At 47.1% G+C, this 20856-nt stretch overlaps 1 protein-coding gene across 1 annotated transcript; it reads left to right on the top strand.

Moving 5' to 3' along the window:
- Nucleotides 1-611: 611 nt before the first annotated feature.
- On the top strand, nucleotides 612-12002 carry Rad51d (RAD51 paralog D). Its single transcript, XM_042692288.1, has 10 exons — nucleotides 612-718; nucleotides 1016-1077; nucleotides 1250-1368; nucleotides 5884-5965; nucleotides 6177-6311; nucleotides 7373-7468; nucleotides 9195-9285; nucleotides 9386-9456; nucleotides 11095-11262; nucleotides 11423-12002. The coding sequence occupies exons 1-10, from the start codon at nucleotides 637-639 to the stop codon at nucleotides 11504-11506; spliced, it is 990 nt and encodes a 329-aa protein (XP_042548222.1). The 5' UTR covers nucleotides 612-636; the 3' UTR covers nucleotides 11507-12002.
- The last annotated feature ends 8854 nt before the right edge of the window (nucleotides 12003-20856 follow it).

Below are 20856 nucleotides of genomic sequence, written 5' to 3'. Positions count from 1 at the left end.
TAACTTTTGGCAAGTGACTTAGCTTTACATAGATTCAGTTTCCTCACCTATCAAATATGGATGCAAATAGCATCTTGGACTATATTGTTTGTGAAGTCATTTCTTCCCGCAGATGTTGCAAGGGACACTTCCAAATAGCAAATTATATTTGCACGTGTTTACTGCATCTTGGCACCTGTCATATAGCCTGGAATTATGTGACTGACGATTCTGTTGTAGAGACTGTCTCCCTTCCCTTCTTAATTTATTATCCCCAGGGTTGGGGTAGGAAAGAGGTGAAGAAGAGCGATCATGGGCGCATGTGCGAGGAGACGCGAGGGCGTGGCCTCGGGGTGGGGGTGGAGGGCGGGAAAGGTGTCCCCGGGAGGGGCGTGGCTTCCAGGGCAAGGGGCGTGGCTTGAAGCTGGGCGAGCGGGGCGCTGCTGTTCCACCGGCATTGTCGGCAGAGGGCGCTGCAGGCCAAGCCGACGCGGCGCGCGCGAACCCGGAACCAGGAAGTGGCGGCGCGGCTTGTGCAGGCAAGCGCCGAGCGGCCGGCGCGCCGAGTCCTTACCTGAAAGAAGAGTCTGGAAAAGGGCGGGGGGAGGGGGGGGGGTGATGCGCACGTGACCGGCGGTCCCGGCAGCCCCAGGGGCCATGGGGGTGCTCAGGGCGGGACTGTGCCCGGGCCTCACGGAGGAGATGGTCCAGCTGCTGAGGAGCGTTGGGGTCAAGACAGGTGACACAGCCTGGGCGCCCCCCCCCCCCCTCATCCGGGGCCCAGCGGCGCCCTGGCCGGACGCCTTCCCTCCCCTGCCAGCCCTGGAGCGGCTGGGGGAGGCTGGGAGCGAGCGGGAGCCCAGCGATGGGGGAGGGAAGGCCCACAGGAGGAGGCCCTACTGTGTGCTGGGCGTCCCGAACCTGCTGGCTCCGGGTAGAATGGACACTCTAGTTCAGAAGAGGCAAACCCAGGCGCGGGAAGCCCAGGCCGTGCCACCTGCCTGCTGGTCAGCTTGTACGTGTGTTGTGTTCTCAGTGATGGACCTGGCTGCTGCAGACCTGGAGGAGGTGGCCCAGAAGTGTAGCCTGTCTTACAAGGTGAGCTCATGGTCCATGATCGATTGGCATCCCCTTCCCCTCAAGTCCTGTCCCTGACCCTCTGGGAGTCGAGAGTTCCCTGAGGTTGGTCAAGGAGAGCCACCTGAGATCCAGGATGAGTGGGCAGAGGAAACGGTGGACATCTGAGCTTGGGTGCCCACCCCTTTGGCAGGCCCTGGTCGCCCTGAGGCGGGTGCTTCTGGCCCAGTTCTCAGCTTTCCCCTTGAATGGTGCTGACCTCTATGAGGAACTGAAGACCTCCACTGCCATCCTGTCCACTGGCATTGAAAGGTTAGAACATATGTGTTTGGGGCATGAGAAACAGACTTTCTGTGCTTGAGTGTACTGAACAGTGATGTGAGAAGGGTGGCATGGACCGAGGGGAAGGAGAACCTTGGGACTTCTGAGCTGTCTTACCTTATAACAGTAACACCCTGGGTAGGGGTGCACTCTTGGTACTTTGGGAAGAGTAATTGTTTGTGGAGGTGGCGTTGCTCTGTCCATCTAGCCACACATTAGGTATCAGAATCACCTCCCCTACTCCCAACTGAGAAAATACTACTATTACTACTACTAATGTCCTCTAACACAAGCCAGGCACAGGAGGCTCACATGTATAATCCTAGCTACCCAGGAGGTTGAGATCTGAGGATCATGGTTCAAAGCCAGTCCTGGCAGGAAAAGTCTGTGAGACTCTTATCTCCAATTAACCACCAAAAAAATCTGGAATTGGAGGTGTGGTTCAAGTGAAAAAGGTAAAGGACAGCACCCATACCCTGAGTTCAAATACCAGTATACACACACACACACACACACACACACACACACACACACACACACACACAAAATGTCCCCTAACACCAGATGTCAGTAGTATTTCAGCCTTCCATGACGCTTCAGGATAGAGTGAGCAAGAACCGGGCAGGGGTTTCCTGACTGTGGGTTAAGTGTAGTCTCTCCTCAGCCACTGCTCATTCGAGCTTGTTAGGCCCCCTTGCATTTAGCCCTAGAAGAGTAAGTGGCAGAGGTGTGGCTTGCACCTTAGCCATGTGAACCCAGAACCTGGTGCCTTCATTATATTTGTGTACCAGCAGGCTCCCTGAATGGAGCCCTTAAATCATACCACGTTGTTTGGGATGGAAAGCGCTGGAAGACAACTGGTGTTTTCTAGCCAAGTGAGTCTGACCTTACTCCTGACCTGTTTGTGCAGAGTATGATGAATATTGCTGCCATCACAGAGGTCTTTGGATCTGTGTTGCCCTGGCTGCTTCTCTAACACATTCTCTTGGAGAGGTTCACACAGCGTAGTGCTTGCTTTCACTGGTTGGGATCCTTGAGTTTCTAATACTGGGATCTCAGTGTGAGCCCCTAGCTTTGTCCAGCAAACCTTAGAGTGCCTACTGGGTGTCAAATGAGCAGATAGTGTGTCCTCCAGTGAGGCAAGGCCCTTGCCCTTAGTATGACATTTCATGGGCCTACGAGATAGCAAGCAAATAGGGGAGATGTGTAGGCACTCAGGAAGGCTGCACCAAGAGGAAGGAATTAACAGGAAGCAGTTAGCTTTGGGGCTTGGGAAGAAAGGGAATGGACCTTGCAGCTGTGGGTCACTGCAGGGAGATCACACGCTGGAAAGACCTAAAAGTTGTGGTCTTGACATTGAGGAACCTGTGGACTTTTATGTGGTGCTTGCCATGAATCAGGTTCTGTGCTCAGTGCTTCTCAGTATGTGATTTTCTTTGTTCTTCCTGACCCCTAAGGAGTAAGCACATTGCTGTTGGAACTCAGGGTAAGTGACTTGCTCAAGACATTGCAACTAGTAAATAAAGACCAGACACTTGAGGTCAGGGCCAAGAACTGAACTCTTTTAGTTGTTTTTTTTTTTTTTTTTGCCAGTCCTGGGGCTTGAACTCAGGGCCTGAGCACTGTCCCTGAGCTTCTTTTGTTCAAGGCTAGCACTCTACCACTTGAGCCACAGTGCCACTTACAGCTTTTTCTGTTTACGTAGCACTGAGGAATTGAACCCAGGGCTTCATGCATGCTTGGCAAGCACTCTACCACTAAGCCACAATCACAGCCCAAGAACTGAACTCTTAACTTTGACTTGCCAACCCTGCTTCCTCTTTCAAGGTGGGATGCTATCAAGAAAGTAGCATTTAGGGCAGTGGGGTGAAAGAGTGCAGGACAGATGGGAAGAGAAAGGGCAAGGTGGAGCTGGTGTGGGTCTAAACTAGGGCAAGTGAGAATGGGAGAGGTTGAAGAAGAAATGTGACAAGAGCTGGGTGCTGATGGCTCATGCCTGTAATCCTAGCTACTCAGGAGGGTGAGATATGAGATTTGAGGTTCGAAACCAACTCAGGGAAGGGAAATCTATGAGACTCTTATCTCCACTAAACTACCAGAAAAGCCAGACATGGAGCTGGGGCTTACGTGCTAGAATGCTAACCTTGAACAAAACAGCTAAGAAAAAAATACCTTGGCTCTCAGTTCAATCCCTAGTATGAGCACCAAAAAAAAAGGGGGGGGGGGGAGAGGGAAGGGGGGAGGAGGAGAAAAGGAGAGAGGGAGGGAAGAAGAGGGGGAGGAGGAAGAAGGAAGAAGGAGAAGGAAAAGGAGAAGTGAAAACTGTTCTATTACTCATTTCTTTAGCAAATGTCTCCTGGGTTTTAGGCCTGGTGCTAGTACTAGAGATGTATCAGGGATGCGGCCTGGTCCTTGCCCCAGGGTGCTTTAATTAGATGAGGGAGACAGACAAAAAACAAGCAAATAAAAAAAATAATTACAAACTCCCAGAACTAATAAGAGAGTTCAGCAAAATTGCAGGATACCAGATTAACACATAAAAATCAATTGCATTTCCATGTGCTCTCAGCAAATACATGGACACTGAGATGAAAAGCACAAAGCCTTTTACAGTTGCTCCAAAGCAAATAAATACTTAGGTGTGTCTGACAAAGCACATACATGTAGGGATTGTATGCTGAAAGCGAACCAGCACTGATAGACAAGGTAAAAAGGATTCAGAGGGGCTAGGAATGTGGCTTAGTGGTAGAGTGCTTGCCTAGCATGCATGGAGCCCTGGGTTTGATTCCTCAGTACCACATAAACAGAAAAAAGAAGTGGCACTGTGGCTCAAGTGGTAGAGTGTTAGTCTTGAGCACAGAGAGGCTCAGGGACAGTGTCCAGGCCCTCAGCTTCTGAGTTGCCCCAGGACCGGCAAAAAAAAGGACCAAGATGCAGAGGCACACTGTGAATTGGAAAGTCTACCTAGCAAGTGTCCATTCCTCCCCAGTGATCCATAGGTTTAATGCAATTTCTACCACAGACCTGGCAAGAGTTTTATAGATACTTTGATAGCTCTATAAAAACACCAGTACCTAGAATGTTGAACATGATTTTGCAGAAGGATAAAGTTGGATGGATCAACTCTACCAAACATTAAGGCATACTGTACAGCTATAATAATCAGATGAATATGAGTGAGAAATATACCTCTGAAATAGGTTCACAGCTGATGTGTTGTGTTGTTGTTTTGAACTCAGGACCTGTGTTTGCTAGTCAAGCACTCAACTGTTTGAACCCTGACTCCGGTCCTTTTTTTCTTTAGTTTGTTTTTAATATGGTCTTATACTTTTGCTTAGATGGGCCTTAATTCTCTTATCTCTGCCTCTAGAATAGCTAGGATTGTAGGTGTGACTGCCACACCAGGCTTATTTTTTGGTGGAATTCATTCACATTTTTCCTGAGCTGGCCTCTAACGACAATCTTCCTATTTTTGTATCTGGGGTTTCAGGTATGTGCCACCAGGCAAGTCCTTGTACAGCTGAGTTTTGACAAAGTTACAAAAAGCTAGTGAGATGGGGCTGGGGGTTTAGCCCAGCGGAAGGGCGCCCGCCTGGCGCGGGCAAGGCCCTGGGTTTGGTTCTCAGCCCTGGGAAAAAAAAAACATATAAAGCTACAAGAAGCTAGGGAGAAAAATAGTTTGTTTTTTTTTTTTTTTTGAGCAAATAGTGGACAGGACATGCACAAATATTAAACCTAGCTGGGCTCTGGTGGCTCACGCCTGTAATCCTAGCTACTCAGGAGGCTGATTTCTGAGGATCCTGGTTTGAAGCCAGTCTGGGCAGGAAAGTCCATGAGACTTGAATTACTAAAACTCCAGAAGTGGAGCTGTGGCTCAAATGGTAGAGCACCAGCGTGGAGCAGAAAAGCTAAGAGACAGCACCCAGGCTGAGTTCAAGCCCTTTACCAGCGTGTGTGCGCTCTCTCTCTCTCTCTCTCTCTCTCACACACACACACACACACACACACACACACACACACACACACACACACATCAGTAAATAAATAAATAAATAACAAGTTATGGGCTGGGAATGTGACTTAGTGGTAGAGTGCTCACCTTGCATGCATGAAGCTCTAGGTTCAATTCCTCAACACCACATAAACAGTAAAAGCTGTAAGTGGCACTGTGGCTTAAGGGATAGAGTGCTAGCCTTGAGCAAAAGAAGATCAGGGACACTATCACCGGCCCTGAGTTCAAGCCCTAGGACTGGCAAAAACAAAAAACAAAACACAAGTTTTGGGAAATACTAGTAAGTAAACCCATCAGGACCTTGTATATGCTCAGTAAGCACTCTATACTGAGCTACACCCCCAGCCCAGCTCAGGAAGGCCTTGAATTTGCACACCTCCTCCCTCGGCTTCCCCAGTGCTGGGATTATTGATTTTAGTATATATTGTGATGTGCTTTCCTTCTCTCTTCCTCCCCAATGCCTGGGTTGATGGTCTTTCTGCTTCTGCCATCAGCCTGGACAAGCTGCTTGATGCTGGCCTCTATACTGGAGAAGTGACTGAAGTTGTAGGAGGCCCGGGTAGTGGCAAAACCCAGGTATGGGAGGGTAGCCCCAGGAGGATTGGGGGCGGTGGGTGTATAACACTCCATCCCCCAAGGGGCTCCTGTGTCCCATGGGTTCACTGGTCAACAGAGATGAGCTGGGTGATACGAAGTGTCACTGGAAGCTGGGCAGGATATGGTCACAGCTCCTATGGGACCCCCACCTCCGGGATCAGGCTCACTTAGTACCCTGCTCTCTTTCTAGCTCTGTCTTTGTGTGGCTGCAAATGTGGCCCACAGCCTGAAGCAGAGTGTCCTGTACATTGATTCCAGTGGAGGACTGACAGCCTCTCGCCTCCTCCAGCTACTACAGGCTAGAACCCAGGACGAGGAAGAACAGGTAAGAGGTGGGACAACTGGATTCCTTTAAGAAGTGGACACTACAGGCAGGACCCTGACATCCCTCACTGTGAGAATCTGGGCCATCTGAGTGGGTTCTTGCTTTGAAACCTGCAGTTCTGCTGATGGTCCTGCATCCCTTGCAACTCCCCCTCCCCCCCCCAAGCCAGCATCCTCCCACATCCTCTCTGTATCCTCTTCAGCATCCACCCCAGGATCCCTGTTGCATCCTCCAAGATCTCTCCCTGTATCCTCCCTGCATCCTGCCCAGCTAGTGCTGTCATCACCCACATGGCCCTCCCAGGACTTACTGATCAATTCTATTTCTCTTTCTCACTGAGTTTCAAGTATCGTGTGTGTGTGTGTGTGTGTGTGTGTGTGTGTGTGTGTTGTTTGTGTGTGCAGATGTGCACGCGCATGGACTCCAATACTGAGGGTCGAACTCGGGGCCTTGAGTGCTTCCTTAGCTTTTTTCACTCAAGGTTGGCACTTAACCACTGGAGCTATATCTCCACTTCTGGCTTTTTGCTGGTTAGTTATAGATAAGAGATCATGGACTTTTTTGAGTATGTTGGTGTTGGGGCATGGGCACTGTCCCTGAGCTGTTATTTGTTTCTGCTCAAGTCTAGCACTCTTACCACTTTGAGCCATAGCTCTGCTACTGTTTTTTTTGTTTTTTTTTTAGGTGGAGATAAGAGTCTCACAGACCTCCCTGCACAGACTGGCTTTGAACTGTGATCCCTCAGCTCTCAGCCATGATCTTCAGATCTCAGACTCCTGAGTAGCTAGGATTACAGTGCTTGATTCTCATGGACTTTTCTGCTCAGACTGGCTTAGATCTCAGCCTCTTGAGTAGCAAGGATTAAGGTTTGAGCCACTGGTGCCCAGCTAAATTTCAAATTCAGCGTCTTACAGTTCAGTAGCCAGGCAGCCATGGCTGAGATCCAGCCCAGAGACAAAGCCCGTTTGCATTGCATTCAAGTGTCTCTTCCCATCCTCAGCCTTGCAGTTTCTCTTCATTGCTTCTTTAACCATCTTCTGTTTCTCTCTGTAACCTCTCAGGCAGCAGCTCTCCAGAGGATCCAGGTGGCTCATGCATTTGACATCTTCCAGGTGCTAGATGTCCTACAAGACTTGCGGGGTACAGTGGCCCAGCAGGTAAGCCTGCTGTCTGTCCCTCCTTGCTTTGCCTACCTGGCCAGGTACTGTCGTGGGCATATGGACTATGATGTATGTTATTGGCAAATGCAGATGTGCATTCTGGTGACTCCAGCTGTGCTTGCCACTTCCAAGGTAGAATTCCTGAGTGCCCCATTTTGCTCATCACTATTTCCATGTCTACCATTCCCGCTAAACATGGAGCTCATTAAGTATAAGAATCATGTTGTATTGTATCCACCTTTGCATTCCTTCCTAAAATGAATTAGGAGTACTTTCAGCTGCATGTAATAGAGTCTGTCTGACAGAGACTTGAACCTTAAGAATAGGACTCATGAGACTGGCAAGTGCTCAATATTAGGGCACTAGGTTGTGAGTCTGGTTTCTTGTTCTTTTTCTCATGATTGCAAAGTGGCTGCTGTAGCTCCAAGCATCCTTCATATATGCACATATTCTCCATATTCAGGTCACTGAGAGACAGATCATTCTTTTCCGTACTTCTTCCCTCTTATCAGGGAAGAAAAACTATTCCCAGAGCCCACTAGTGGATGTCCCCTCCCCTGCTTATAACTAGTTGGAAAAGATTTGGAAAAATCCATGAAATTCCATCTTCAAAATAACCATCAGGACACTAGGCTGGAGGCATGGTTCAAGTGGTAGAGTGTCAGCCAGCAAGCAAGCTGAGCAATCATGAGACCTTGAGTTCCATCTTCAGTATTGGGGGAAAAAAGGAGAGGAGGGGGCTAGAGGTGTTGCTCAGCAGTAGAGAACCTGCTTAGTAAGTACAAGGACCTAAGTTCAAATCCCAGTACAACCCCACCCCCTAAAAAAATGGTGCTTGGAGTAGAATTCTTGGCCTATGTATTTTAGGCAAGTACTTTATCACCACTCCTTCCTTCCTTCCTTCCTTCTTTTCTATTTATTTATTCTGTCTATCTTAGACCAGGAGCTAGGCCTTCATTCTGTATAGTCAGGCAATTTCTGTCCAGTACCTGAATATATTCAGAATAATGTTGACAATGAAAAGGTAAGAGAGTTGAACAGCATTTGGGTTGGTACTCAGCCACCCTGCTAGGTTCTTAAGACAGGGTTTGGTGCATCATTTATAGACTGGAAATTTGAAAAAAAAACAAAAAACAAAAAACCTTTGAATAGTTTAGTCCATCTCAAACTTTTTCTCTTGCCTCAAAACATGACATGTTGCTATGAATATACCCAGGGTATTATATCAAGAAAGTGACTGGGTGCCAGTGGCTTATACCTGTAATTCTAGCTACTTGGGAGGCTGAGATCTGAGTATTGTAGCTTGAAACCAACCTGAGCAGGAAATTCCATGAGATTGTTATCTCAAGTTAACCAACAAAAAAGCTGGAAGTGAAACTGTGACTCAAGTGGCAGAGTGCAAGCCTTGAGCGGAAAAAAAAAAAAAAGCTAAGGGACAGCATCCAGGTTCTTAAGTTCATGCTCCTGCTTAGGCTGTCTTTAAACTGTCATCCTTAGATCTTGGCCTCCTGAGTAGCTAGGATTGTAACAGTGAGCCATTGACATTGGGTTTGTCCTGGAATTTAAATCCATTGTCCACCCACATGTTCCATTATGCATCTATGCTGCAATTCCACATGCAGCAGTGTCTGGGCTGAGAAGTTGTCTCTGATTACCCAGAAGAACAGGCTGGTCCTTTGTGCCCCATTGACTCAACCATACCTACTCCTTCCCTCCCCTTCAGGTGATAGGTTCTTCAGGGGCTGTGAAGGTGGTGGTTGTGGATTCAGTTACAGCAGTGGTGGCCCCTCTTTTAGGAGGTCAGCAGAGGGAAGGTGAGTGATGTGGCACAGCCTGAGGGGCGGGGGGGAACCTTACCTCTCAGCCCTGTCCCTGGTCCTCTGCTGCCCTGTCCCTCTGTTCCTCCTACCCCAGGCTTGGCCCTGATGGTGCAGCTGGCCCGAGAGCTGAAGATCCTGGCCCGGGATCTCAACCTGGCTGTGGTGGTAAGAAGGCAGGCTTGGCCTATGGAGTTTACTTCTGATTATAGCTCTTTATTTCCTTTCAGTGGCAGCTCAGAGCCCCAGTGTAGTCCTTTAGGAAAGGGGCATAGCCCAGCTTCCCTAGATCAGCTGGAGATCTGGACTCTGAGGGAAAGGATTGGATTAGCTAAGGGAATAGCTAAGACAATGTCTGGCTTTTAAGACTGGTTTCTTGAGGTATAATATATGTAGACTCTACTTATTTGAAGTTTGATTAATTAAACCAGTTGGATTCAGTCTTGTTACTCTACTAAAAGTTTCCCAGACTCAGGCAACTACTGATGTATTTCCTGTCCCAATATTTTCCTGTTTCAAGAGTTTCCTACAAGTACTTCTTTATGCTATTAAAGTGACCTTTTCTGCTTATGAAGAAAGCAGAGTTTTGTGTTACTTTTTTGTTGTTGTATATTTATTTTGCCCATCCTGGGATTTGAACTCAGAGCCTGAGAGTTGTCCTTGAGTCCTTTTGCTCAAGGCTAGTGCTCTACCACTTGAGCTACAACTCTACTACCAGCTTTTTGATGGTTAGACTCCTACGGACTTTCCTGTTCAGCCTAGTTTTGAACTGCAGTCCTCAGATCTCAGCCTCTTGAGTAGCTAGGATTATAGGCATGAGCCATCAGTTTCTACATCCACAGAAACCATATTAATATTTTATCTCTAAAGTCTTTCCTCTATTAGCATATATACTTATCCTTTAAATCAATTTTCTAGCCAAACTAACCTTATTTAAACAAAAGAAACAAAAAAAAAAAAACCCTTACCATTTCCGTTTCCCATGTTTTTTTGTTTTTGTTTTTCACATCCTAGAGCTTGAACTCAGACCCTAGGTGCTATCCCTGAGCCTCTTTTGCTCAAGGCTACACTTGAGCCACAGCTCCACTTCTGGCTTTTTGGTGGTTTATTGGAGATAAGTGTCTCATAGATTTTCCTGCCCAGGATGGCTTTGAACCATGATCCTCAGATTTCAGCCTCCTGAGTAGCTAGGCTTACAGGTATGAACCACTGGTGCCTGGCTTTCCCATGTTCTTTATATAAGTTTTTGTTTATTTGTTTTGTGCTGATGCTGGAGTTTCTCAGGGCCTACTGCTCTTGCTTAGCTCTTTCACTCAAGGCAGGCACTCTATCATTGAACTACAGCTCCAACTCTAGCGTTTTGCTAGTTAATTGGAGATTAATTAAATAATTAATTGCCCAGTCTGGCTCTAAACTTTGATATTCAGATCTTAGCCTTCTGCTGTGGCTCAAGTGGTAGAGCACTAGCCTTGAGCTGAAGAGCTTAGGGACAGCGCCCAGGCCCAGAGTTCAATCCCCACAACCGACAAAAAAACAAAAAACAAAAAAACAGTAGGGTTGGACATCAATGGCTCATGCCTATAATCCGATCTGAGGATTGTGGGTTTGAAATCAGCCTAGGCAGGAAAGTCTGTGAGATTCTTCTCATTACTAACCACAAAAAGCTGGAAGTGGAGCTATGGCACAAATGGTAGAGTGCTAACCTTGAGCACAAAAGCTCAGGGACCATTGCCCAAAGTTCAAACCCCAGGCTGAGAAAAAAAAAAAAAAAAGAGGATCAGTAGGAACTGTAAGCCTTTTCTGCAGGTAGCCAACCACTTGACCCGAGACAGGGACACTGGGAGGCTCAAACCTGCCCTTGGACGCTCCTGGAGCTTTGTTCCCAGCACCCGAATTCTCCTGGACATCACCGAAGAGGCCAGAGCATCAGGCAGCTGCCTGCGAACAGCATGTCTGACCAAGTCTCCCCGTCAGGTGAGCCAGCCTCGAGAAGTGCCAGTGATTGCCCTGGAGGGTGGTTTCCATGCCCATGGATGTCTCACTGAATTTTTCCATGGTAAAACCCTGCCACAAAAGAGCCTACCCACTTGGGTTGCTTAGCTCAACTTACCTTATCTCCTATCTCTTTGTCCAGCCAACAGGATTCCAACAGGTGGTAGACATTGGGACATGGGGGTTCCAAGAGGAAAGCCTGGTGGTTCTGGGAGAGCAGACATGACTGGCACTGTTGATTGGAAAAGAGAGGCACTGAGGCTTCTCCTCCTCCCCCATCTTTTCATTCCTGGAAAACTGCTGTCCACTGCTTTGTGGCACCTGGGACTGCAGAAGCTCTCAGGCTGACTGAAAAGACTCGTTCTGGAAGCACATGGACCCATGGGCCGGGCAGGATGCTGCAGTTGGAAGCACCCAGCTGTGCTCCTTGGTGTCCTCCCTCTGAGTTTCCAGTGGAACTGAGTGACCCTAGCCCAGGCATCTCTGAAGGACTAATGATGAATGAACAGGTCTAAGCGTCACCCTCTGATCCTGTGTTCAATCCTAGCACAGTGATTGAGCCAGGAAGCTAAACAGAGGGATTTGCCTTTGTTCCCTCCTTGTGTTTCTTTGTTGGCCTCTGTCTTTCCATCTGTAAGGTGGAGCTGTCTCTGAGTTAGCTTAGCTCTGTTTCTGAGTTACTGGGTAGGAATAATCTCATTAAATGCATACTTAGTCATGGATGTCTTGCTCTTGAAATACACAAAAAAGAACTATCCTAAACCCCAGAACCACTTTCCTACAGGGTTGTTTTTTCATTTCTCCCCAGTGAGGCCCTCAAAGAGTGCTAGTTCTTCCTCTCCTGCTGTGGTTTCATACACCTGCATGCATCACCAGGACTGGGTAAGAATGTGAGCTTGCTGCTGTCCCAGGGATATAATTTAACAGGAAGGAAGGCTATGGCCTGCTCCCGGTGAATCTAGCCACTCATTTCATGTGCATGGTGCCCTGTGGGGCCCTGTCACAGTGTAGAGTAACCAGAGGTGCTGAACCATGGCCTTGCCCATAAACAGACAGAGGAGAATTTGCACAGTAAATAGAGCCAGCTGGGAAAATTGATGCTGGTGTAAATAATACATGGCAAATCTAGTCCTTTATGTAGAAATTCATTGCTGGTGGCTCCAAGATGCAGTATAATTACATCTCTCTGCCTGCCAGCTGTACCACAGCCTCGTGCCTGGTGGATGAACACCCCCTCCCCCTGTCTGTTACCAGCACTGTGGCCATTCATCTGAGAGCTGTCACCATGGCTGGGAGGGCAGAATGACGCCAGGGAATAGAATGGAAGGAGAAGTAGAAAAATGATCAGGATTGTTTACTGACCACGTTTTTTTAAAGGAAAGTTGCCTGCCTTGATTAGAGAATCTGTTGTGTAATTAGTTGTCTTGGCCACAGGAAAAGGGAGTCAGAATTACACTTAGAAGATAGGACAATGGTGGCTCACATCTGTAATCCTAGCTACTCCAGAGGCTGAGATCTGAGGATCATGGTTCAAAGCTAACCCAGACAGGAAAGTCCATGAGACTCTTATCTCCAGTTAACCACCAAAAGATTGGAAGTGGAGCTGTGGCTCAAGAGGTAGAATGCCAGCCTTGAGTGAAAAAGCTAAGGACAAGGTTGGGAATGTGGCTTAGTGGTAGAGTTCTTGCCTAGCATGCATGAAACCTTGGGTTCGATTCCTCAGTACCACATAAACAGAAAAAGTCAGAAGTGGTGCTGTGGCTCAAGAGGTGAGTGCTAGCCTTAAGCCAAAGAAGCTCAGGGACAGTGCTCAGGCCCTGAGTTCAAGCCTTAGTACCAGCAGAAGATAGGACATTTACAGGTGATGGATACAGCTGGGATAGAAGCAAGTGTGGAGGATGAGGAATGAGGGACAAACTAAAGGGTGTCTGAGTGAGGACAGGTTTGGGGAATCTAAAGCCTGACCCTTGCTTCCACAGAAGACCCTGGGGGGGAGGGTGTGTGTGTGTGTGTGTGTGTGTGTGTGTGTCTGTGTCTGTGTCTATGTCTGTGTGAGAGAGAAGGGAGGGGGAGAAGGGAGATACTCTTGCAGCTTAATGAGAAACAATACATTAATTTGGAAGGGCAAATCCCTGTTATTCCTGAGAATAGCAGCCTGAGATCACAGCAGATACCACCTATCACTCTGCAGAGCTCAGAGTATTTTGTATTTTCAATGCAATTCTGTAGGCAGTCACTAACAGTCAAGTGGAGGCGCAAGTTCGTTGTTCCTTTTGCCCTGTTACCTGTACATGGTGAGTCCAGGTACTTCATGGCTTACTGAGGTCCAATGTTTTATTATTTTATGTTTTATATTCTATTTGCAGAGCTGGGATAAAAACCACGGCTTTAGGGGCTGGGAAGGTGGCTCGGTGGTAGAGTGCTTGCCTTGCATGCTTGAGGCCCTGGGTTCGATTCCTCAGCACCACATAAGCAGAAAGAAAAAAGCCAGAAGTGGCGCTGTGGCTCAAGTGGTAGAGTGCTAGCCTTGAGCTGAAGAGCTGAGGGACAGCGCCCAGGCCCAGAGTTCAGACCCCACAACCAGACCCAAAACAAAACAAAACAAAACCACGGCTTTATACATGTTGAGGCAAACTCTCTACCACCAACCTACATCACCAACCCCTATTTAGTCATTGAAAGAGAAAGAGCCAGGAAATGGTAGCTTATGCCTGTAATTCTAGGTACTGGGGAGACAGGAATCTGGAGGATCATGATTTGAGGCTAGCAAAAAAAGTTCATGAGACTCCCATCTCAGCCAATAGCTGAGTATAATGGAAGGCTCTGACATTCCACCTATGTGGGAGGATAGGGAAGATTGTTCTAGGTCAGTTCACAACTCCATCTCAGCAGAAAAGGCTGGGTGGTGTCATTCAGCTGTGGTAGAAAGCATAAATAGGAGGAGTGAGGTCCAGGCTGGCCAGGGCAAAAACGTAAGACCCTATTCCATAAACAACAAAAGCACAAATATCTGGAGGTGTGGCTTACACTGCCAGTGTAGCAAGTGTGAGGGCCCTGGGTTCAAATCCAGTACTGCCGAGGGGAGGGGAGGGTAAGGGAGGGAGGGAGGGAGAATTTAAGTCTTAGGAAAATAGTAACAGTCTCCATGGCAGGATGGGGGACTGGGACTCAGGATTCTATCCCAAAATGGCCTTTAATTTCCTACCCATATAGGTTTTTTTTTTTTTTTTTTGTCGGTCGTGGGGCTTGAACTCTGGGCCTGGGCGCTGTCCCTCAGCTCTTCAGCTCAAGGCGAGCGCTCTACCACTTGAGCCACAGCACCACTTCCGGTTTTCTGGTGGTTTATTGGAGATAGGAGTCTCACGGTCTCTCCTGCCCGGGCTGGCTTTGAACCGCGATCCTCAGATCTCAGCCTCCTGAGTAGCTAGGATTACAGGCGTGAGCCACCAGCGCCCGGCTCCATATAGGTTTTTATAGTGTTGGGATTGAACCCAGGATGTTTGTTGCATGTGCTATGCAAGAGCTCTACCAATGAGCTTTATTTCCAATACTTGGTTATCTGAGACCAGGCTTACTCTGTAGCCTAGGCTGGCCTCCAACCCTTGATCCTGTCACTTGATTCCTGTCACTGCCTCCTGAGTGCTGGAATTCTAGGCCTGCACCAATATACCTACCTAATCCACAATTCTGTTCCTATTGGGATGCTGACTCCATCCCCAACCATATAGCCTGGCTGCTTTTACAATGAGAGGTGCTTCATTCCCTGCTTCTCTGGACCATCGTGCCACATTTCCTGCAGGCATCCAGGCCAGCCTGCTATATCCTACCTCAGCAGTAACCATGCAAAAAGAGACTTGAGGCATGACTCAAGTGGGTGAACACCCAAGTTCAACCCCCGGTACTGCCAAAATAATAAAGAGAGCCGTGGTCTAGGCGTCCCTGTGTGTGAATGCCTTAGACACTGAGGGAGTGTCCTATAATCTGTAGGGAAGGATATCCAGCTCTTCTGTGTGCTTTTCATTGTGATCTTAGAAGGGGCTGGTGGTGTCAGGAATCACTCCTTCTTTATAGACAGTAAAGGGGAGCTCAGCAAGGTTTAGCACAGGAAGCTAATGAGTTGCAGCATGGGACTCCAAACTTGAATCTAACTGATGCCAGATCCACTTTGTTTCCTTCCAACTGCATGCTGCCTTCGGCGCAAATATGTAAATGTTTTGACAAAATTCTTTTTCATAGTTTGTTTGCCCTGGTAGCAGCCAAGGCTGCACATCCCAACCTCTTTTAAGCTTTGCTCACCATAAAAAGCTGGATCAGAGATTCACTTTATCAGCTCTTTCTGATTCCCTCCAGGGAAAAGAATGACAAACACTGGGAGGAGGCAGATATCATTTGTATTAAAGAGAGACAAGGGTTTAGGGGGAAAATAAAGCAGAATAAAAACTTCAGGTTCTATGCATTCCTGAGCCAAGAGGTGATAAGGGATTTAGATGTGGATCTTACTAGGTTTTTGCTGTGTTCTGGCATGGAGTTGTCTGGGTACAATTAAAACTATGCAACTAAGCTGAGCATCGGTGGCTCATGCCTCTGATCTTAGCTACGGAGGCCGAGATCTGAGAATCACAGTTCAAAGCCAGCCTGGGTAGAAAAGTCCATGAGACTTTTATCTCCAATAAACTACTCAGAAAAGGCCAGAAATAGTGCTTTGGCTCAAGCCTTGAGCACAAAGAGGCTCAAGGACAACACCCAGGCCCTGAGTTCAAGCCCTACAACCCCACAACTGTGTTGGGGACAGGTATTGGAAAAGGTTCTGTGAGGCATACAGATGAAGTTAGAACTATGTGTGTATTTATACACACATTAAAAATATGTATTTTTTTTTTTTTTTGGGTCCGGTCATGGGGCCTGAACTCTGGGCCTGGGTGCTGTCCCTCAGCTCTTCAGCTCAAGGCTAGCACTCTACCACTTGAGCTACAGCGCCACTTCCGGCTTTTTTCTTATGTGGTGCTGAGGAATCAAACCCAGGGCCTTGAGCATGCAAGGCAAGCGCTCTACCACTGAGCCACCTTCCCAGCCCCAAAATATGTATTTTTTTTGCCAGTCCTGGGGCTTGAACTCATAGCCTAAGTACTGTCCCTGAGCTGCTTTTGTTCAATTCTACTACTTGAGCCACAGTGCCACTTCTTTTTCTATTCATGTGGTACTGAGAAATTGAACCTTTGTGCATGCTAGACAAGCACTCTACCACAAAGCCACATTCCCAGCCCCTATGTTTTTTTGTTTTCTCAGTCGTGGGGCTTGAACTCTGGGCCTGGGTGCTATCTCTCAGCTCTTCAGCTCAAAGTTAGTGCTCTACCACTTAAGCCACAGCACCACTTCTGGTTTTCTGGTAGTTAATTGGAGATAAGAGTCTTACAGCCTTTCCTGCCCAGGCTGGCTTTGAACCGTGATCCTCAGATCCTAGCCTCTTGAGTACCTAGGATTACTGGTGTGAGCCACCTGCACCTGGCCCCTATGTTTGTGTTTTGAGACAGAATCTTACTGTATAGCCCGGGCTGGCTTGGGAATCTCCATCTTCTTGCTTCAATCTCTTGAGTGCTGAAATTACCATACTTAGTAGTTGTTCCCTTAGTTCTTTTGTGTGTGTGTGTGTGTGTGTGTGTGTGTGTGTGTGTGTGTGTGTGTGTGTACTGGGCTTGAACTCAGGATCACAGCACTGTCCCTTAGCTTTTTCACTCAAGCCACACTTATACTTCCAGCTTTGTGGTGATTAATTGGAAATGAGAGTCTCATGGACTTTTCTGCCTGGGCTCGTTTTGAACTGTAATCATCTAATCTCAGCCTCCTGAGTAGCTAGGCATGAGCCATTAGCACTCTTCCATCAGGACTTCTCTCACCCCTTACAGGGATTACTGGTGTGAGTCACGATGGTCAGCTACCTTTTATCAAGGTAAAGACCTCACAGTGTTTCATCTGTTGTTGAGAGAGCCTGGGAATTAGCCATGATTTGTGCCATCCATAGTTTTCTCTCCCAGACAATGGAAGGTCCACTTATCCTGGGGCTGGACAGCTGTGCACCAGTTGCTACACTGTGACTCCCAGAGCAGCCCTCATGTATCTCTGTTTTTCCCTGAAACAACTGTGTCTACTTATTTTTGAGGTTGGTCAGAAAAAAATGTGCCTTTGCTACAAAGGATCCAGAGTTAGCAGCATAATTTTTTGTGTGTGTGCTGGTCCTGGGGCTTGAACTCAGGGCCTGGGTGCTGTTCCTGAGCTTTTGTGCTCTAGAGGCTAGTGTTTCACCAATTTGAGCCACAGCTCCACTTTTAGTTTTTTGATAGTTAATTGGAGATATGAGTCTCATGGAGACAGGTGCTGGTGGCTCACACCTATAAGCTTAGCTACTTAGGAGGCTGAGATCTGAGGATCTGGGTTTAAAGCCAGCCCTAGCAGGAAAATCCAGGAGTATTTTATCTCCAGTTAACCAGAAAACCAGAAGTAGAGCTGTAGCTTGAAATGGTAGAGCACTAGCCTTGATCAAAAGAACTCAGGGATAATGCCCAGGTCTTGAGTTCAAGCCCCATGACAAAAAAAAAAAAGTATTATGGACTTTCCTGCCTAGGCTGGCTTTGAACCATGATCCTCAGATCAGCCTTCAGAGTAGTTAGGATTACTGGTGCCTAGCTATGGAGCTGGATTTTTCTTTCTTTCTTCTTCTTTTTTTTAATGCCAGTCCTGGGCTTGAACTCAGGGCCAGGATGCTGTTCCTAAGCTTTTTTGCTCAAGACTAGTGCTCTACTACTTGAATGAAAGCTTCACTTCTGGCTTTTTGGTGCTTAATTAGAGATGAGTCTTATGGGCTTTCCTGCCTGTGCTAGCTAAGAACCAGGATGCTCAGATCTCAGTCACCTGAACAGCTAGGATTACATATGTGAGCCACTAGCACCTGGCTTGGAACTGAATTTTTAACAGCTCTACTAACTGGGTTTTAGCTCTGATATTTACTTGCTATATGACATTGGATCAGTAACAACCTCCTTAGTTTAATTCATAGTGAAATGGGAGAGATACCTTCTTCATAGACCCACTTTAGGGTTGTTTAACTTATGTGAAGCACTAAGTGCCTTTCTAGGCATATAGTAGGTACTCAATCTTAGAACTCTGGAAGCCTTGGGATACCTGGGAGATATTGGCAGAATACTGTCCAGACAGGGACAGCTTCATAGCAGCATGACCTTGCTTAGAAGGTCATGTGCTTAGTTTTATGCTGAGCTGTTGCCACATTAGAATTCTGGATTTTATTTTATTTTTTTTTATACAGGGGTACAAAAACACCTCCAGTCCCTCCCCTTCTTTTTTTTCTTTTTTTTTTATTGTGAAAATACTGTACATGGGCAAGATAATGAGTACATTTCTTATCAAGCATTGTAGCCTCCTCCTTTGTTTCCCCTTCCCATCCCTTCCCATCCTCCCCCTGTCCCCCCAATCCTCCCTGTCTCCCCCGCCCCCCGCACGAAAGTTGTAAAGTTCATTTTCAACATAACAACTTGTACATCTCATTGTTGCAATGGGTCCACCTGTATCCCTATTTAAACAATTTATTTTCCCCCTTCCTCTCCACAAATTATACCGACATCAAATACAGTGAAAGCAGGGGTTATACTGTGGGGGAGGGACATACAAAGCAACAAAGAAATCATCTTATAAATGTGTTAGAAACAATCGCATGAAAGAAAAAAAATCATTTGAATACATATCTTAGGGTTCATTTCCCTAACATCAACTTATCTGACCTTTTCTGCTTGACTCAGACATATACTAGATATTGCAAATAAGGGAAACCATGGGACCTGTGTTTCTTTGGGCCTGGCTTACTTCACTTAATATAATTTTTTCCAAGTCTTTCCATTTCCTAACAAATAGGGCATCCTTTTTTTTTTTTTAACTATTAATTACTTTTTTAGCTGGGGTGGGTACTGGGTAAGTGCCAGGTAAAGGCCTGGGTGTTCTCCCTTAGCTTTTCCCCTCAAGGTTGTCACTCTACCACTTGAGCCACAGTCTATTTCTGACTTTTAATTTTTTTATTTTATTTATTGTTTTGGGGGGGGGTCCGGTCGTGGGGCCTGAACTCTGGGCCTGGGTGCTGTCCCTCAGCTCTTCAGCCCAAGGCTAGCGCTCTACCACTTGAGCCACAGCACCACTTCCGGCTTTTTTTCTTTTTGCTTATGTGCTGCTGAGGAATCGAACCCAGGGCCTCATGCATGCAAGGCAAGTGCTCTACCACTAAGCCACCTTCCCAGCCCCATATTTCTGACTTTAGTAGTTAATTGGGGATAGAATTCTCATGGACTTTCCTGCCCAGGCTGGCTTCAAACTGTGATGCTCTGATCTCTGCCTATTGAGTAGTTAGGATTACAGGCATGAGCCATCAATGCCCAGCCTCTGTTATTAACTTTTTGAATAAGGCCTCCCTTTGTACCCAGGCTGGTCTGGACTGCCATTCTCCTATTTATGCTTCTTGCAAAGCTAGGATGACGGATGACCACAGCAACCAGTTTTTGTTGTTGTTATTGTTGTTGTTGTAGGGCTTGAACTTTGGGCCTAGGCACTGTCTTTGAACTCTTCAGCTCAAGGCTAGTGCTCTACCATTTAAGCTACAGTGCCACTTCCAGTTTTCTGGTGGTTTATTGGAGATAAGAGTCTCACAGACTTTCCTGCTCGGGCTGGCTTTGAACTGTGATCCTCAGATCTCAGCCTCCTGAGATCTGAGCCATCAACACCTGGCTAGCAACCAGCTTTGTTATTGGTTGAAATGGAATCTCATGAACTTCTTGCCCAGGCTGGCCTTCATCCATGACTCTCCCAAACTCAGCCTCTTGATGAGGTAGGATTATAAACATGTATCACCACACCCAGATAGAAGTTTGGCTTTTGACTCAGAATCTTACATTTTCACAGTGTTCACAAACCAGGTAGCCAATCTTGTCTTCATGAATGGGTTGAACTGACCCTTTCTTTTTTGTTTTTTCTCTTTTTGATCTGAGACTGGGACTCAAACTCAGTACCTGCTGCTTTTGCTTATTGGTTAGCGCACTACCAACTGAGTTACACCTCCAACATCATGGCTCTTCTTTTTGGGAGATATTCTACTATTGATTTCTTTCTTTGTTTTCCCCCTAGTCATGGGGCTTGAACTCTGGGCCTGGGCACTGCCCCTGGGTTCTTCAACTCAAGGCTAGTGCTCTACCACTTCAGCCTCAGCACACTTCTGGCCTTTTCTGTTATATGGTACTGAGGAATCGAACCCAGGACCTCATGCATGAAAGGCAAGCACTCTATCACTGAGCCACCTTCCCAGCCCCTCTACTACTGATTTCTTAGAGGATAATTCCCTCACTCATAGTTAATACATAAATGACCTATAAATGGGCTGGGAATGTGGCTTAGTGGTAGAGTGTTTGCCTAGCATGCATGAAGCCCTAGGTTCAATTCCTCAAAACCATATAAACAGAAAAAGCCGGAAGTGGCGCTATGGCTCAGGTGGTAGAGTGCTAGCCTTGAGCAAAAGCAGCTCAGGAA

Source organism: Dipodomys spectabilis, unplaced genomic scaffold (genome assembly GCF_019054845.1).
Source record: "Dipodomys spectabilis isolate Male_0828 unplaced genomic scaffold, ASM1905484v1 ptg000004l, whole genome shotgun sequence".
In the NCBI taxonomy this organism is placed as follows: Eukaryota; Metazoa; Chordata; class Mammalia; order Rodentia; family Heteromyidae; genus Dipodomys; species Dipodomys spectabilis.
The sequence above is the reverse complement of the archived record's forward strand: the minus strand, read 5'-3'. Positions and strand labels throughout refer to the sequence as shown.

Coding starts and splice junctions, on each gene's coding strand:
- Rad51d (XM_042692288.1), top strand. CDS start 637: ATGGGGGTGCTCAGGGCGGGACTGTGCCCGGGCCTCACGGAGGAGATG. Junction 719..1,015: donor GAGCGTTGGGGTCAAGACAG/GTGACACAGCCT, acceptor TTGTGTTCTCAG/TGATGGACCTGGCTGCTGCA. Junction 9,457..11,094: donor ATCTCAACCTGGCTGTGGTG/GTAAGAAGGCAG, acceptor CCTTTTCTGCAG/GTAGCCAACCACTTGACCCG.